The 17,858-nt window shown below is 48.2% G+C and overlaps 1 protein-coding gene and 1 long non-coding RNA gene across 19 annotated transcripts in view; one reads left to right on the top strand and one right to left on the bottom strand.

The window, feature by feature from the left end:
* The window catches only part of TCF7L2 (transcription factor 7 like 2), a 199,448-nt gene extending 196,354 nt beyond the window's left edge, over positions 1–3,094 (top strand). For 14 of the 18 annotated variants that reach the window (XM_077877595.1, XM_077877594.1, XM_077877599.1 and 11 more), the window contains one exon: positions 866–3,094. In XM_077877595.1, the coding sequence (XP_077733721.1) occupies positions 866–1,346 (481 nt within the window). In that variant the 3' untranslated portion in view covers positions 1,347–3,094. The remainder of the gene's footprint in view (positions 1–865) is intronic. The other 4 variants (XM_077877612.1, XM_077877610.1, XM_077877609.1 and 1 more) reach the window with 1 other exon arrangement.
* A 2,566-nt stretch (positions 3,095–5,660) lies between these two features.
* On the bottom strand, positions 5,661–17,155 carry LOC144301093 (uncharacterized). The gene is made up of 3 exons (XR_013367827.1): positions 16,793–17,155; positions 15,716–15,842; positions 5,661–6,964 (listed from the first exon to the last, which is right to left on the bottom strand). It is a non-coding gene; the product is annotated as an uncharacterized LOC144301093 (long non-coding RNA).
* Between the last annotated feature and the right edge of the window lie 703 nt (positions 17,156–17,858).

The raw sequence follows: 17,858 nt of genomic DNA, 5'->3' as shown, positions 1-17,858 counted from the left end.
CCCCCACCTTGGTTTATCCTCTTCTACCTGTTTTTGGTGGTTTATTTTTGTTTTTTTGTTTTTGTTTTTGTTTTGTTTTGTTTTTTTATTTATTTTGTTTTATTTTTGTTCCCCCCACCCCCACCCCCTTCCCCTCCTCTCACCTGATTCTGACCTCTCTTGATTTGGTGTGGTTCTTAACAGACAAGCCCGAAAGCTCTCTGGGCGCCGGCAGCCTGGCGGTGGAGGTGGTGGTGGCTGTGGTGGTGGCGGTGGTGGTGGCGGTGGTGGTGGTGGTGGTGGTGGTGGTGGTGGCAGTGGTGTGAAAACTTCTCGGCCTCTTGCTAGCACTGCCTTCAGCTCTGTGGGTGGGCTCATCAGTCAGCACTCTGAGGGGTTCATATTGATAGGAGGCGCCTGGGGACTGAGTTCTCTTTCTCTGTGACACACACACACACACACACACACACACACAGACACACCCCCCACTGGGAGTAGGGTGGTGGCAGTGGGAACGGAGGGAAGATGTGCCCTGTGCCCGGCAGGCCAGGGAGTGTCTGAGCCAAACGAGGGATCGCACACTCCCCAGCCGCTCCCCAGCCGCTCCCGCGGGGACGCAGCCGCCGTCTGCACCCTCCGGGCCGCCCACGGGTCCCGGGCCGGGTCGGGGTCGCGGGTGCGTAGCGGGCAGGGGGAGCAGGTAGGTAGGGGCCGGTGCCCCGCTCCTGGCTCCCGGCGCCCGCCCGTCGGCAGCAGAGCAGGCCCCGGCCCCGGCGGAGGGCGCGGAGGGCGCAGAGGGCGCAGGGCACTGGCCCGCCCCGGGCAGGGGCTCTCCCGCCGCATCCCTGCCCGGTACTCACCCGTCGCTCTCTCCCCCTGTTTCTAGGAGAAAAAAAAAGTGCGTTCGCTACATACAAGGTGAAGGCAGCTGCCTCAGTCCACCCTCTTCAGATGGAAGCTTACTAGACTCGCCTCCTCCCTCCCCCAACCTGCTAGGCTCCCCCCCCCCAGACGCCAAGCCACAGACTGAGCAGACCCAGCCGCTGTCGCTGTCCCTGAAGCCCGACCCCCTGGCCCACCTGTCCCTGATGCCTCCGCCGCCCGCGCTCCTGCTCGCCGAGGCCGCCCACGGCAAGGCCCCCGGCCTGTGTCCCAACGGGGCCCTGGACCTGCCCCCCGCCGCCCTGCAGCCGCCCGTCCTGCCCTCGCCCGCGGCGCTTGCACAGCCGTCGACCTCTTCCTTACATTCCCACGGCGCGCTGGCCGGCGCCCAGCCCCAGCCCCAGCCCCAGCCCCAGCCCCAGCCCCAGCCGCAGCCGCAGCCGCAGCCGCAGCCGCTGTCCCTCGTGACCAAGTCTCTAGAATAGCTTTACCCCGGCCCCGGCCCCGGCCCGCTCGCGGGAGGCCTCGCCCTCCTCCCTCCGCCCCTCGCACCCCCCCACCCCCCCCCACCCCAAAGGTTTTGTTTTGTACTCTTTTAATTTTGTGCCACGTGGCTACATTAGTTGATGTTTATGGAGTTCATTGGTCAATATTTGACCCATTCTTATTTCAATTTCTCCTTTTAAATATGTAGATGAGAGAAAGAACCTCATGATTCTACCAAAATTTTTATCAACAGCTGTTTAAAGTCTTTGTAGCGTTTAAAAAATATATATATATACATAACTGTTATGTAGTTCGGATAGCTTAGTTTTAAAAGACTGATTAAAAAACAAAAAGGAAAAAAAAAAGAAGAAGAAGAAGAAGAAGCAATTTTGAAGCAGCCCTCCAGCAAGGAGTTGGTTCTGTATTATTTGTATTAAATACGAGCTTGCGAACCAATCATTTTACATCTGGTTTTTAAACCATAAGGGCACGACGAATGCAGTGCCGTTCCTTTTTTTTTTTTTTCTCTCTGTGTGAAACAACTTTAATTGTGATGTTACTTGTTATTGTTTAAATGTACAGAAACAAAGGGTTAAATGTGTTAATATACCTTGTTCCATGGTGTTGTTCTTTTGGGGGGAGGGGGATGCTACTCAACAATTAATGGAATCACAACGCTGTTGGACCAGTAGTATTTATTGCTTTAGAGATTGCTCGTCGAACCTGTACGTTGTCCCTTTTAAGATATGTTTTCCTTTTTCTTGAAACTGTATAAAGTTTTTTTCCCTTAGCATAAGCATCTTATATATAACAACTCATTTGTACAAGGTTTTTAAGTTTATATATAAAAATGTGTATATATATTTTTTTGTTTCTCTTTTTGACTTTTTTTTTTTTTTTTTTTTTTTGGCTGTATGAAACCCAGATGCCGCCAAATGGACATTACTAGTTGCATTAAAGGATCAGTAGCATTAACAAAAGTTGCTTTAAAAGCCATCATGTAAAACAAGACTTGAAAATGAGTGAGGGAATTTTAGAGACGCTGCGTGAGCAGTAGCGGGAACCACCGTTTGTTTCTCCTTTGAACTCATAGTCGGCAGCTCTGTACCCTTAGGACACGGCCTGACTGTGTGCAAAACGTTATGTGCCAAAATTCTCAGTGACTTTAGCTTTCTCCCTCTTTTTGATGCTGTAATTTTTGTTCATCATGTTTTGCTGTGATGTTACATAGGTAGATTTGTATGTAGTTTTAATGTCACCTATAACAAGATGTGTTTGGTAGCAGATTGTCCAGAAAGCATTTTAAATGAAGAGGTATAAACCCTTAGGGGCCGAAATTCTGTATATTAGATTACTCTTAAAGGAAAAACCAGCTGCCGCTTTTATGTACACATATGACATACAAGGAGGTGGCAAACTTTAAAAATAAAAAAAACCTAGGCATGTTGATGTTGCAAAATGCTGTATAAAGCTGAAACCTGTTCATTCAGTGCCATTGTAGTTGACATGAAGCGATTGTAAAACTGTCTCCAATTTTTCTCTGGTTTATTAAAATGCTAACTATAACATTTTTTGTGAATACTTTGAATGTTTCCTAACAGTTGTGATGTTACTGTTCCGTTTTATGCTCTTATTCCAATTTCATTTTTAATGGTTTGGAAGCCATTTTTGTAATGAATAAATGTTCATGCTGTACAGTATCTGTAGCATGCCGTTCTGGATTAATAAAAGCAACTTAGTATGTGCAGATCAAGGCTGGCCACTTGTTTCTGTGATTCGGATTTTACCATTGGGGAAGCCGAACCCGCCTTCACCGAGAGGAACCGTATTCCCAGGCTGGATCTTGAGACCTGACCCCGCGGTTGATACGGGTGATGGGTGGGCACGTGACTGGCAAACGGTGGTCTTGCATTCTTCCGACGGGTTGGCATGATTTCTCCTCCTCTCGTTCTTGATGCCTGTTTGACATCCCTGCATACCTGGTTCACTTCTGAGAGCAAAGCACAGTTAGAGAGTGAATGTCCCGCTTCTGGCTAGAACACAGTCAGCCCGTAGATCTTAGGTTTCTTTCCCACAGTGATCGGCAGAAAGGACTGACTTCTGGTTAATGACTCCTGGTTGTCCAGGAATGGATTTAAGACCCCACCTTGTTACCATTGAAGGACCACTGATGTGGAAGGATTCTAACTTCTAAGAGTCGCACGCAGGGAGAGGTGCCAGGGTGTCGAAATGACACCGAGCAGATGTTGAGCAAGAAGGTTTGTAGAAAACAGGATCAAGGTGAATCACTGAGCGGCTCGTACTGAGGAGTCTTGCTCTGTGTGTGGGACTCAAGTTGTGCGGCTGTACCCTGGTGAGGGTGCAGGTGCATCATCATCATTACCAACCAGGGGCCGCAATAAAGATCTTTCTGAGGTTTCCGCTGTGGTCGTTCTCCGTGCTGATGAGGGTGGATGGGTGCACCTGTATGCCCCCGCTACTCTCAAAGTTTGCGGTATGCCCCTTTGCTTTTATGAAGGATCTCAGCCCCTTTTTACTCACTGAAAGAAATCCAAAGAGGATTTTCGCTTTTACCAGAAAGAGGTGAAAAGCCAAGATAGCGTTGAGGATATGTCTCGCAGCGAGCCACTCCAGAGGCGGCGTGCCCGGAGACGGTGAGTGGCCCCAGCAGCGACACTCAGCACCTCGGCGTCCAGCTAGCCGCCAGCGCTCAGAACCGTGTCCGGGCGCATCTGGGCTGCTCTCCGTTTATTTTGTGCACCTGTAAGCAAGATGTGCCCCAAGGTATCCGACAAGGCTAAGGGAGGTTATTTTGGGGTGTGGGAACGCTCAAAAATTTTCCATGTAAATTCATGGTTCATTTTACCCCCAAATTTCTTCTTATAAGGGTTTCCTAAGAACGCTCCACTTTCGGAGAGTGGTGGCGACCCGGGTATGTTCCACTTATCTAGGACAACTGTACCTTCAAAGGACACGATTTCGATGGGCCTGGAAGCTGTTCGTGTTGTTGTTGTCACTTAGGGCGGCACAGAGTTGTCATCAAGGACTTTAGAGCTCCTTGGAAGCCGTGCTTTGCTCAAGCTAGTTTTTGTTCCGTGAAATCTCAGTATTTTGTTTTTGTTTGCTTTGTATTCCCAGAGAGGAACAATTCTGGTTGTCCTTCCCCATTTTATTTTGCACACTGGGCCCAGAGTGACCTCTGAAAACACAAATCAGAAAAATATCGGTTCTTGGTGGCAGTGTGCCAAGTCATTTATGTGTCTCTTCTCATTTATTGCTAACCGTACCACCTGAGGTCAATATTATTCCCCCCCGACCCCCCCGCTTTATTTTAAAACTGAGTTTAGAAACTCTGAGTCTGTGTCTTGTCCAAGTCTGCACAGCTAGTTGGGTGGGATTTAAATTCAGGTCTGACTCAAACTCGAGCTCTTAACACTACGTTATGCCTCCTTGTGTCATTAAGATGGTCCTTCTCCCCAAAAGGGGGACAGTCCTTTTGAAGGGTGTCCTTGTTCGCCCCACACACTCACCCACACACCTTCCCCTCTCCTGGAAGGTTCTGCTCTGCTGCTGCAGCCCCACTTCTTGCCTCATCTTTCGGGTCTGAGCATAGATGTCGGTGTAGACGATAGTGGGTGATGTGGTGCTCTTCCACCTTCCTGTTTTTCCCTCCCTGGATCTGCTCACCCACCGTTCTGTTGGTGGATGTGGCCTGGTTAGGCCACTAGTAGTGCCACTTGCCACCATTGAGACCTTTTGTTGTGGGGGGCTGGCCTATGCATTGTCAGATGTTAGCATCCCTGGCCTCTTCCCACTAGATGCCAGTAGCACCCCCAGCACTCTGACCTCCAGAAGTGGCTTCAGACATTGCTAAATATCCCCCCAGGGGCAAGATCACGCCCAGTTGAGAACCATTGCTCTAGAGAACCCTCCAAGGGGACGGAACTGGCTTTTATGTTCCTTGCTCCATACTAAGGCCCTGTTTCAATGCCTGGCACATGGAGGGTACTTGATACATATTTTTTGAAGGAAGGAATAAGTGACGCCAGCCAACTCAACATTTGTCTTTTTGAGAACCAAGGGAATGGCAACTTTCCAGAGCACTTCCAAATTTTGTGTTCTTGGGACTCCCAAGTTGTCTGTCTTTCCTAATCCTTTCAGCCATCCCAGAAGGGAGCTCAGCGCCCTTGTTACAAAGGCAAAACAAAAAACAAAAAACAAAAAAAAAAAACAAAAAACCAAAATACCGGGTGGGGGGGAGGGGGACGATCTCTCTGTCATCAGCCAGCTCAAGTGAAGATCACTTTTTTTTTTTAAGATTTTATTTATTTATTCATGAGAGAGACAGAGACACAGGGAGAAGCAGGATCCTCACAGGGATCCCAATATGGGACTTGATACCGAACCCAGGATCACCCCCTGAGCTGATGGCAGATGTTCAACTGCTGAGCCACCCAGGCGTCCCGAGTGACGATCACTTTTTAAAAATTCAAATTACGGATCACCTAGCCTCATGTTTACTGCCTTATTACATTCTAGCAATACTCTGAGGCTCTTCCCACCCTAACATGGGCCTTCTTTACCCCCAAGCCTATCTTTCTGGATAGGGCAGGTTCCAGTCTCCCAGATGCCGGGCAAGTTCAACACTCTCTCCAGCTGTTTGGTTTCTTCCGACCTCAAGAGTTTATTTTCAATCTGAGCATTTTCTAATTGATTCTATCCATCTGTGGATTTGTTGTTACTAAGAGACCCTGAGACCACATCTAGGAGCTCGTGACTCTGAATCTCTGAGCCACATCACTCCTGACCTCTGATGGGACCTGGCCAAATAAGTCGGCCTGTTAGGAGAGGGGATAGCTTCCTGTGGCAGCTGTAACAAAACATAAACTTGGTGGCTACCAGCAATAGCTCTCACAGGTCCGGAGGCTGGGAGTCGAATCCAGGTGTGGGGTGGGCATGCTCCCCTCGGAGGTTCTGGAGGCCCTCTCAGCTTCTGTTGGTTGCCCATCCTGGGCATTTCTGGTCTCATAGCCACATCACTCAAATCTCTGTCTCCATCTTCACATCCCTGCCTCCTGTGTGTCTGTCTGGAAACTTCCCGTGCCTCTCACCTTAGAAGGTATGAGTCATGTATTTAGGGTCTATGGATAATCCTGGATGAGCCACTTCTTTCTAGATCCTTAGCTTAATTCCATCTTTTGCCATATAAAACAGCATAGGTTCTAGGATTCGGATTTGAACAGGGAAATATATTTGGGGAGTGGGGGACACCATTTAGCCCCCTACAGAAGCATTTGCTAATTCTGGGAGACTGCAGAGTCTTAGCACAGAACCCTCAAGAATGGGTAGTTGTACTGCGGGTGGTGGTGGTTTTGGACAGGCCCAGGTAGAAAGCGGTTGTAGGATCAGGATGCCTTTTATCTGGATCTAGGATTTGAAGAGAGGACAAACCAAGGAACAGTGGAGAGAATCTGAGCTTGGAGACTCCAACATCAGACTCCCACACTCTGCGTCCTTGGGCACGTCTTCCAGCATGCTGAGCCTCCTTTTCCTCAGCTAACGAGCGGTGACAGTGGTACACTTTTTCAGATTCTTATGAGGCTAGAATGCAGAGTGCCTGGAATAGTAAATCAGAGTGTTTAGTATTATTGTAAAAGTAGAAGGCCTGCCCTAGCTATTTCTTTTATTTCTCTTCGAGATTCTGCTAGCCCTGCTCTTCAAACCCCCGGCTAGAGGGTGAGATACCTAGATGTGGATGACACATCCTTGTGGTAGAGTGGAGGGACCCCAGGGCTCTGTGACTCACACACAGTCATCCATCCCACCTGAAACATGATGGCTCCATGAAAATGGCTCCTGGCCTTTGGGGAGCCACAGCTCTAACTGGAGTGCTTTTTGTGGTATGGAAATGTGTTTTTAATTAAAGTCCTGTGGAAAGAAACTAAGGAATAGCCAAAAAGTCTCCTGTGAATGGTGGTTGAAGGCCAAGTACCAGAAGCCACGGTTGGGAATCACTAGGAAATGGGGCCATAGAAGTGACTTTCTAAAGGATTCCCTTCTGTGGTTGGCTTCTTCACCTCCCATTTCATATCCGGTCCAGCATTCCCAGGCGTGTGGCAATGGCAGAGGCCTGCCTGAACCCTGGCATAGGTCTGATGGGCAGCATTGGCAAATTCTGACTCTGGAGTTTGGGAATTTTTTAAGCTGGCATTGTGCGCGTACACTTGATCTGAGCTGTGAGTAAGCCCATTGATTCATTGGTTGATTGAGCAACTAGTCCTTGAACGCCGATTTGTACCAGGTACCGTTCTAGGCTCTGGCACTTTACAGGTCTGTGTAAAGTAAGCCTGGTGTCCATTTTTCCCTCTGAGCTGAGTCCTGCAATGTCTTATAGGACAGAATCCTTAAGGAATTAAGGACATTTCCTTAAGGAAAAAGGGGCCAACATTCTCAAGGCCTGGATAAGCTGCTCATCTGGAAAGTGGCTTTATACAAGGATAAGGACAAGAGAATGTGCTAGAAACTCCACCTGTGTTTCTCACTTACGTAATCCTCATGGGATAGAAATTGCTTTTATGTTCATTTTACAAATGTAGAGAGTGAGGCCCAGGGAGGGTTAAGTGGCTTTCTCAAAGGCACATATCTGGGAAACAGCAAGCCTAGGGTTTGAAGCCCAGGAGCCTGCATCACTGAAGACGCAGACCATCTGGGTAGCTGGCGAGGGACAGAGGGTGGAGCTTGTTTGATTCATGGACTTTGTGAAAGGCTTTTGCAAAGAGACCACCAGGTATTTTCTCTGTCAATGTACAGGAGTTGTTATTGGGTACCTTTTGTTTGTTTGTTTGTTTGTTTGTTTGTTTGTTTGTTTCTGTGCATGAAATAACTATAAAGATAGTTGATAACTACATGGATGAGCTATTTTGGACTCCGTGCTAAAATATATACAATCCTAGAATTGGGAGAAAATTAGAAGCGTATGTATTATTATATCATATATGTTTCTGAGATGATGGGTCACAACCCATTGATAAATTAGGTAATCAGTTTAGGGGATCAAGGGCATTTTAAAAACAAAATGAAACTCAATAGAAAAACAAATAAAAGAAACCTCAGGAGCTATTGCTTTGCCCTTTCTTATATTTTGGCTTAAATGGAATCTCCTATATTAGGCAGTTGTGGCTAGACTACGCTATAATAACAAGCCCTAAAATATCAATGGCTTAACACAGTAAAGGATTGCTTCTCAGCCATCTCAGAGACTTCTCTCAGCCTCATAGAAGAGGGAGAGAAAGGAAGATGATCAGGACATTTTTTAGACATATAAGTGATAAACATCACTTCTGCCCATCTTCTGTTGAGCAGAACGCAGTTGTGAAGTGGACCTAACTAACAAAGGAGGCTGGGAAATGTTGAAAAGCAGGATGAGCACTAATGATCTAACTCACATCTTCCTTACTGTGCCTTTTTTTTTCTTTATCTGAACACCCCTTTATTGTCCTTGTAACACTTCCTTGTGTATGTCACACACACATTTATGAAATTATATGCCTATTTGTTTTTCTGCTTATTGTCATTCTTCCTTTCTCTCCAGGCCAGCGATTGTCAGATTATAGCCTGCAGGCCATACCGGGCCTCTGACCTGTTTTTGTGGTGCTGAGAGGAACAATTTTACATTTTTTTCAAGAGTTGCTAAAGAAGGGGGAGAAGGACAAAAAAGAGAAGAATTACTTGCCACAGAGATAGTTCGTGGCCTATAAACCCTAAAATATTTACTCTTAGGCTTTTCACAGAAAAAAGGTCTGCCAACCCCTGCTTTAGAAATCAAGCTTCTGGAGGGTAGAGATGGTGTCTCTTTGCTTCCCACTCTACTGCAGAGTTAGAGTCAGATACCTGGTAAGTGCTCAAAAAAAATTGTTAATGACTAAATGGAACCCTTTCTAAGGGTGTCTTTTGATGAGCAAAAGTTTATCATTCTAATCAAGCTGACTTTATCTATCTTTTATTTTATGGTTAGTGTATTTCAATCCCATCTAAGAAATATTTTATCACTTCAAATTTATGAACACATTCTCCTCCTCCCTTTTCTTTCAGAGGCTTTATTTTACTTTTCTCATTTAGGTCTGTGATCCTCTTGGCATTGATTTTGGTGTACGAGATGAGGCTGGCGTTCCAAGTTCATTTTCTTCTACATGTACAACTGGTTGACCTAGCATAATCCAAATGACAGTGTGATAGTGGATCTGTTTACTGACATGATGACACCAGTCACTTTCTACCTTGGTGCCAATACCACACTGTTTTAATTATTGTATCTTTGTAATACATTTTGCTATGTAGCATTTAAGTCCTTCAGTTTTGTTCTCCATCAAGCTTATTATGACTTCCGGGCCCTTTGCATTTCCATATCAATTTTAGTATTGGCTTGTGAATTTCCCTACACACATACACAAACATACAAATTGCTGGAGTTTTTATTATGATTGTGATGAATCTGTCGTAATAGTTTGGGGAGGGATGCCTGGGTGGTTTAGTGGTTAAGTGCCTGCCTTCAGCCCAGGGCGTGATCCTGGAGTCCCAGGATCGAGTCCCACATCAGGCTCCCTGCATGGAGCCTGATTCTCCCTCTGCTTGTGTCTCTGACTCTCTCTCTCTCTCTCTCTCTCTCTGTGTCTCTCATGAATAAATAAATAAAATCTTTAATTTGGGGAGAACTGACATCTTAACAATATTGGTTCTTCTATCCATGAACATGGTCTATCTCTTCATTTATTTGTGTATTTCTTAATTTCCCTTGACAATATTGTATGAGTTTGCTAGGTCTGCATAACAAAATGCCATAGATGGGATGGCTTAAACAGCAGAAGTTAATTTTCTCATGGTATGGAAGCTAGGAGAATAAGATCAAGTCATTGGCAGGTTTGGTTTCCTCCAAAATCTCTCTCCTTGGCTTGCCAATGGGTGCCTTCTTGTGTGTCCTCACATGGTCTTTCCTCTGTGTGTGTCTGAATCCAATTCTTTTCTGATAAGGACACCATGCTTATAGGATTAAGGCCCACCCATATGACCTTCTTTTACTTTAATTACCTATTTAGGAGTAGGGGTGGGGGGATGCAATTCAGCCCATAGCAAATGTTTCACATATAGAGGTTTTTCATTACATTTGCTCCTAGATATTTGATGTTTTTTGAAATTGCCATACATAGTATTTTTAAATTTCTGTGTTCTGATTGATCGTTGCAAGTATATAGAATTATATTTAAATTTTATATATTGACCTTTTTATTCAACAGCCTTGCTAAATTCACATATAAACTCTAGCATATTAGCTATAGCTTCTTTTGGATTTTTCTACTTCTGTAATTATATTATCTGCAAATACTGTCAACCTTATTTTTTCCTTTCCAATCTGTATACTCTCTCCCTTGCTTTTTTTTTTTTTTTTTCCTTTATTGTGCTGGCAAGAGCCTCCAATAGAATGTTGAATAAGAGTGGTGATATCAGGATTCCTTGTCTTTCTTCTGAACTCAAGGAAACACATTCCCTATTTCCCATTAAGAATAGTATCAGCTATAAGTTTTTATAGATTCATGTTATCAAATTAAGAATATCCTTTTCTAGTCTTTGGTTGTGGGGACTATTTCTCAGGAACTCATTTCAAGAGTGAAAAGGCAAGTTACAGTCTAGATAATATTCACAACACATTTATCTGACAAAGGTCTAATATCCAGAAGTATAAAAAATTCCTAACAAATCACAAGAAAAGAAAGCTTAATCAATTGAATGTAGGCAAAAACAAAGCCAAAAAACTGGGAGTGGGTAATTGACAGAAAAGGATATCCAAATAGCATATGTTTAACTTTGGTAGATGACCATAGCAGCTTCATTCATAAGGGCCCAAAACTGGATATCACCTAACTGTCTGTCAATAGTAGGATGGATAAATTGTGGCTTTCATACCATAGAAGGGTAGTTCTCATGCAATGCCCTCAAGATTCCTCTGGATTGTTGTCTTAGATGATGTATTCTCTGTTGCACTGAGATGTTGCAAATGATATTGGATGGGCAAGGGGGACAAAAGGCCTCTAGGTTGTGGCTTGCATGGAGCAGGTAATAAAACACTGTAGCTATGGTTACCATGTGGTCTATGGCATGGGGCCTGAGGATGGAGTCGTCATGGCTAAAAGTCATGAAACAAGCCTTTTGAAAAAAATTTTAATGCCCCCTACTCATTTGATTTATGGAATTATGACGAATCGAGGTTACACAGTACTAACTTCCTCTGGGTTCTAAAGGCAGTGTGGTTGCTACTTAAAACAAGCTCTGCACTGCTTACCCCATCACTGAAATTCCTGTTTGCCTAATGAGATCAAGTATGGAAGGAAATTCACAGTGAAGAGAGTAGATGAAGTAGGGCTTCTGGAATGGCCTCTAAGGATAAATTATAATAAATATAATAATATAATATAATAATATAATTATAATAAAACAGATTAAATTCTTATGAATAACTTTTCACAGAATACACTGCTAGGAACCACTCTGCTATCTATATTTGCTTTTCAGGGTGCAAGGATTGACGGGGTGGTGTGTGGCGGGGGCAGTAAATGGGAAACTGTGGTCAAGCTAGGGAAATTGAAGCCTACTTTTGGTGTCAGGGTGTGGAGGCTTCGTTGTTTAGCCCCCATCCTCCTTGGGGCATCAGAACTCCCAAGAGGAAGGTGTGTAGACATGTAAGTTCTGTCCTTCTGGGTAGGAATTTCTGGAGAGCTCTGAAGGCAAAAGCAGCTGCTCTAAGTGGAATCAGACTGCTTGGTCTCTAAGAACTGGAAGAAGGACCAGACCCAGGAAAGTGAAGCCCAGGGAAGGGGTCCCAAGGGTGTCTTTACACCTGAAGCCACACAGCTGGGTGCTGGCAGGGTCTAGGCCAAATGCCATGATTCCTCCCAGTCTAGACCAGGATCTTTCTAGTAACTACCTGCTGCCTTGAATTCTCCACTGGCTGGCTTCAGTGTGGGGGAATTTTCATCCTGCCACCAACCCCGAAGCTTGTTCTCAATCTTGGGTCAGTGTCCAGGTTTGTGACTCCACTGTGATGGAGGACCAGTGTACGGGGCAGCCAGATCTATGTGGGCACCTCCAACATGCCCCGCACCGTACTAGGCTCCCCGGCTTCTAGCACAGCTTGTACTATTTTTTTTTTGTTCCGCACCCAAACACTCTGATGGCAGTCTCTCTGTTTCCATTGTCATAGGAAGGAGCTAAGAACGTGTTCAGCATGGGTCAGCTGAAAAGTGGCTCAAATTCGGCCTACGACTACAGGGCCGATTAATTCTCTTCACTGAACCTGTGAATGAGAATATTCAGGAGAAACTGAGCCCTGACATTTCTGTGAGGTTTGGAAAAAGCTGTTGGGACTAGGCTGGACTGGGACCTCTGCCCACTTGGGAGAAACAGGGCTGTCCCATTAGAGCCCTTGTGTCCTGTGGCTGCCAGACCCAGGGGTTAGGGTGGTGTGTGGCAGGAGGGTACTAACGGATCCTGCCAGCGAGCTGAGGGGGCCTGGATGCTTCTCCTCCCTTGGTTCCAGGAGCCGTGACCTCACTGGTACCACAGCTGTGGTGAACAGTGGTGTGAGATCACAGCTCCAACCAGGCCTGGGTGCAAGCCCCAGATGTTGGGCCCTGGAGGTCAGGTGGGTGGAAGGTAGATGTCTAATTGCCAGGGCCTGGCATTGTGGGGGGGGCTCTTGAGTGCAGCTTGCTGAGGTGATGCTGGTTAAGTCTCTCTCTCTCTCACTCTCTCTCTCCCCACCCTGGTGCCTCAAGGCCCACGTTGGGCCTCTGAGGAGGACGGCTTGGCCTTGGGAGGAGACAGCCTGGCCTCTGCAGACCGCCTCTGTTCTCAGAAAGGGGCTGGGCCCACCCCACCGCATCCTCCCACCCTGCCCTCCCCTCCGCCCCCCTCCACCTTATATAATGGCACATTATACAACATCGCAAAGCAGGTGGTATTTTTAAAGACAGCAAGTGAGCATTTTTTTGGCCTAAATTTGGGAATGAAACAGATGGATTTTTAAGACTCTGGGCTTTTCCTATGAATAGTAACCGTTGTTCTCTGCTTTTAAACACCAGTTTCAAGACCACCTCCAGCAACCAATCAGCACTCTATTTAATTATAACAAAATTCTTAGCTCTGTCTGCTGCTGCTCGGACAAGTGGGGGGCACTGGATCAATTTCTGGAGCCAGGCAGACTTGCCAACAACAATTTTCCTTTTCCCAGAGGGCCTCCGAGGCCTGCAGCAGGTTCCAAGTCCTTCCTCTCCGGCCTGCTCGGCGTGGGCTCCCTGACAGCGAGTTTGAAAAGGGTTATAGAGACGCAGATAAATGCCCGGCTTGTTGCGGCCTTCCCTGACAGCGCCGACCCCCGCGCCAGTGAGCTCATGCCCGCCTCATTACGGTCGGGGCCAGATTTTTTCCATTAACAGGTAATTGAGTAGAAACTAAAATAAGCGAAGTTTGTTTCATCCCTGGGATTTTCTTGCTGGGGTTTGAAAGAAAAACACTTTAGCTTCGTTAGTGGAGGAGTGTCCTTGAAAACGTTATTTATGTTTTCCAAGTGATTTGTCACTTGGTAGATGTAATTAGCTCCTTTCCCTGGGCCGCTCCCTTCTCGATTTTATTCTTTAAGGGCCACACTCTTCGGAGAATAGGAGCTTGGTCTCCTGGGCCCCTGGCTGGCCGACACCCTGTTTTCAGAGCGGATGTGTAAGGATGTTGTGGTTCGTAGTAGATAGCTGAGCTTGCTCTTTCCTCTCGCTCTCTCGAGTACACACACACACACACACACACGCACGCACGCACACACGCACACACTGGAAAAACCACCCCTAGAAGCCCGCTGAGCACACAGCCTCAGCGTGCACCCCTCACAGCCCTGCCTGCAGGCTTGCCGGCCCCCCACCCTTGGCTCTGTGCCTCACCTTCACCTGTGCTCCAAGGACATGGTGACCCTGGCCTGGGGGGCCGGGCAGGGAGCTTTTGTCTCATATTGTTTGTTTACTTATTTATCTATCTCTGCGGCTCGCTTTGCGCAGGCCCCGCCCAGTTCCAGTTTCACAATTCACTGTCCCTAGAGCAGGTGTTGAGGCCCCCTGCCTCCCTGCTTCCACCTCCCTGTCTGTTCTCAGTTTCCTGAAGATTCCCTGTCACCTCCTGGCCTGCAATCCCGGAGGGCAGGAGCTTTGGGAGGGTGTGGGTGTGTGGAGCGGGGAAGGGGCACAGTCCCCAGGCTCATTTCACATGGAGCGTCAGAGGAGCGTGGCCCTGTTTTGGTCACAAACCCCCATGAGGTTCTTGCTTGCGGTCCCCACCGTCACCCCAAAACCGAGGTATGTGCTTGAGTGGGGACAAGCCCCTGCATGTGTCGTCAGTAGGGTCCCCAGCGCTCACCATCCCCGTGGTCAGAGTCAGTCCAGCAGGCCTGTGGGGCCAATGGATCGATGGAATTAAAGCAAACGTTTTCCTAGAACTGCCCACCCCGGCACACACCTGATAGAGAAGTCTTTTGGCGGAGCGGGAGGGGGAAGAAGTTTCCAGAAATGTGTCACTTTTGGGTGAATGAGCGTAGCTCACATGCCTGTGTTCATTGGGTGTTCAGAGCACTAGAGGCAATAAGCAGGGCTCACAGCTTCACACCGTGTTGTGCCCGGGCAGGGCCACCTCCCAAGCGGGGCTCACATTCCGGGGGGGGGGTGCGTGGAGACAGACAACCAGCACGGAAAAGAAAGGGCCACTGGAGATCCAGTCAGTGCTGTGGGGAACCAAGCCCACGGCCTGCCTGACAGTGAGGGGACAGTCATGGGAGGCCTCTCAATGAGGTGTTCTTTCACCGGAGCTTGGAAGGTTCCAGAAGGAATTCTGTGTCTGTCTCAGATTTAGTGCTTGGAACCCGGCTCCCCCAGACCCTCACATCACAGTGCTCGAGGCCTCCCAGAGCTCTGGCCTCGGCTCCCTTTTGCAGACCAGCACACGGAGGCTGGGGGGGAGCCCCCAGAGTGGGGGCCGGGAGGGCGGGCACAGGGGGACCAGGCCTCTCAAAGTCCCAAGCCCGTGTTCTTCCTTTTTATAAAAATAGCAAACGGCTCTACTGAAACATAATTTAAGTACCAGAGAACTCACTTGTTTCAAGTGTACAATTCAGGGACTTTGAGGAAAGTTACAGAGTTGTGCAACCACTTACCACAATTCAGTTTTAGAACATTTTCATCACCCCACAGAGGTGCGTCCTCTTCTGTAGTCACTCCCTGTTCCCAGGCCCAGCCCCGGACACCCGCTAATTCACTTTCTGTCCGCATCCCCCTTTGCTCACCTTTCACATCCCAGAGCCTGACACTGGACACTCTTTGGCGTCTGACGTCTCCCACTGGGCACCGGAGGCCGCACTCTCCCCCTGTCATCCCCGTGTGCCCCGAGTCGGGACATGTCGACACGTCTCCCTAAGGACAGAATTAGGGGGTGCCTGGGTGGCTCAGCGGTTGAGCCTCTGCCTTCAGCTCAAGGCGTGATCCCGGGGTCCCGGGATCGAGTCCCGCATGGGGCTCCGCGCAGGGAGCCTGCTTCTCCCCTGCCTACGTCTCTGCCTCTCTCTGTGTGTCTCTCATGAATAAATAAATAAATAAAAAGAATTAGATACTAAGGAAGACGATTTTGTTGGGGGGAGGGGAACTTTGGAGGGCCACAAACCATTGTTCATACCTAAGAAATTTTTTTGCCCCCAAGAAGGGGTGTTCCCCTGTAGGGGCCATGTCAGCCGGTGGAGAATGTGAGACCTGGCGCGTCCATGCCGTAGTGTGTATCCGAAGTTCTGTTCTTTTAAAAGATTATTTATTTATTTATTTATTCACGAGAGACACAGAGAGAGGCAGAGACACAGGCAGAGGGAGAAGCAGGCTCCCTGTGGGGAGCCCGACGCGGGACTCGATCCCAGGACCCCGGGATCCTGACTTGAGCCAAAGGCAGACGCTCAGCCGCTGAGCCACCCGGGGCCCCCCTGTCCTTCTGAGGCTTGTGTGGGGTTCCACGGCCTGGGCCCGCGGTGTTTTATTCTACTCCGTTCACCGGTTCATGGACATTTGGGGGGTTTCCACTTTTTGGCTCTCAGAACTTTCACCCCCGACGGCACGCTGCCCCATGCAGCCTGCTCCCCGTCGGAGGGAGAACCCGGGGGCATCTCAGCCCTGCTTTGGGAAGATGAGATCACGGTGCCTCAGTTTCCTCGCCTGCAGCCCAGGGCTCATGATGCCCAGGCCGTGGGGCCGTGGTGGCAAGGATCCACAGTAATACTGCCCCGAGCCCGGCAGGTGGCAACCGCTCGGTCCGCGTGTGCCAGCGGCCCTGCCCCCCCGCAGCCCTCCCCTGGGGAGAGGTGCCCCCTTTGAAATCTCACCCGTGGTCTTTCTCCCAGCTCCAGCTTCCGTCTGTGTCTTCCCGGATTATGTAATGTCTGACATGATTATTTTCTCCTTATTCTCTGGGGTTATCCAGGTCAAACCCAGCGTTGTTCCTTAACAGGAATCTCAAGTATTTCTCTCTTCTTGGCACTTGTCTTCTGGTCTCAGGGGTTGACACATTTCCAGGGACCAATTGATATCATCTGCGGCTGAGAAACTAGGCCTCCTGGGGAATGGGGCTGGGCTGGGAGGCTGCATGGCGCTCTTGCAGTAAAATGAGCACTGGATTGTGAGTCCAGCAACCAGGCTTTATGTCCAGCTGGGCTGACTGGCCTGAGCCAAACTCCAGAATGTTTGAATTAATTTTTCCTTTCTGCAAAAGGCGTGCTCCTTATATAGGCCGGCCTCATCCAATCACAAATAGCAAAGGAGAAATTGACCTTGAAAGTGTCTTGTAGGGGCGCCTGGGTGGCTCAGTCGGTTAAGTGTCTGACTTTAGCTGAGGTCATGATCTCAGGGCCCTGGGATCCAGCCCGGTGTCAGGCTCCCTGCTCAGCCAGGAGCTTGCTTCTCCCTCTCCCTCTGCCTGACGCTCTCCCTGCTTGTGTTCTCTCTCTATCTCTGTCCCCTTCCCTCTGTGAAATAAATTAAAATCTAAAAAGGAAAGAAAGAAAGAAAGAAAGAAAGAAAGAAAGAAAGAAAGAAAGAAAGAAAGAAAGAAAGAAAGAAAGAGAGAGAGAAAGTGTCTTGTAGGTGGTGAGGCCCTTTGGAAAATGTAGGTGTGCTATATCCCCACGGGGGTGTGGGGGCCTGCCTGGTGATGCTCTCTTGTAGGGGGTGGTGGGGAGGGATGGGGTAGGTGTGATCACAGAGCCCTGGACAGCTCCTGGGGCCCAGAGTCTCAGGCTCCCGCCTCTTTCCCTCAAAATCTGAAAGAATTTGGGGCACCTGGGTGGCACAGACGGTTGAGTGTCTGACTCTTGATTTCGGCTCTGGTCATGATCTGAGGGTCGTGAGATTGAGCCTGACATTGGGCTACGTGATCAGTGTGAAGCCTGCTTG

The sequence above is a fragment of the Canis aureus genome, chromosome 29 (assembly GCF_053574225.1).
Source record: "Canis aureus isolate CA01 chromosome 29, VMU_Caureus_v.1.0, whole genome shotgun sequence".
In the NCBI taxonomy this organism is placed as follows: domain Eukaryota; kingdom Metazoa; phylum Chordata; class Mammalia; order Carnivora; family Canidae; genus Canis; species Canis aureus.
This window is presented reverse-complemented; position numbering and strand designations above follow the sequence as displayed.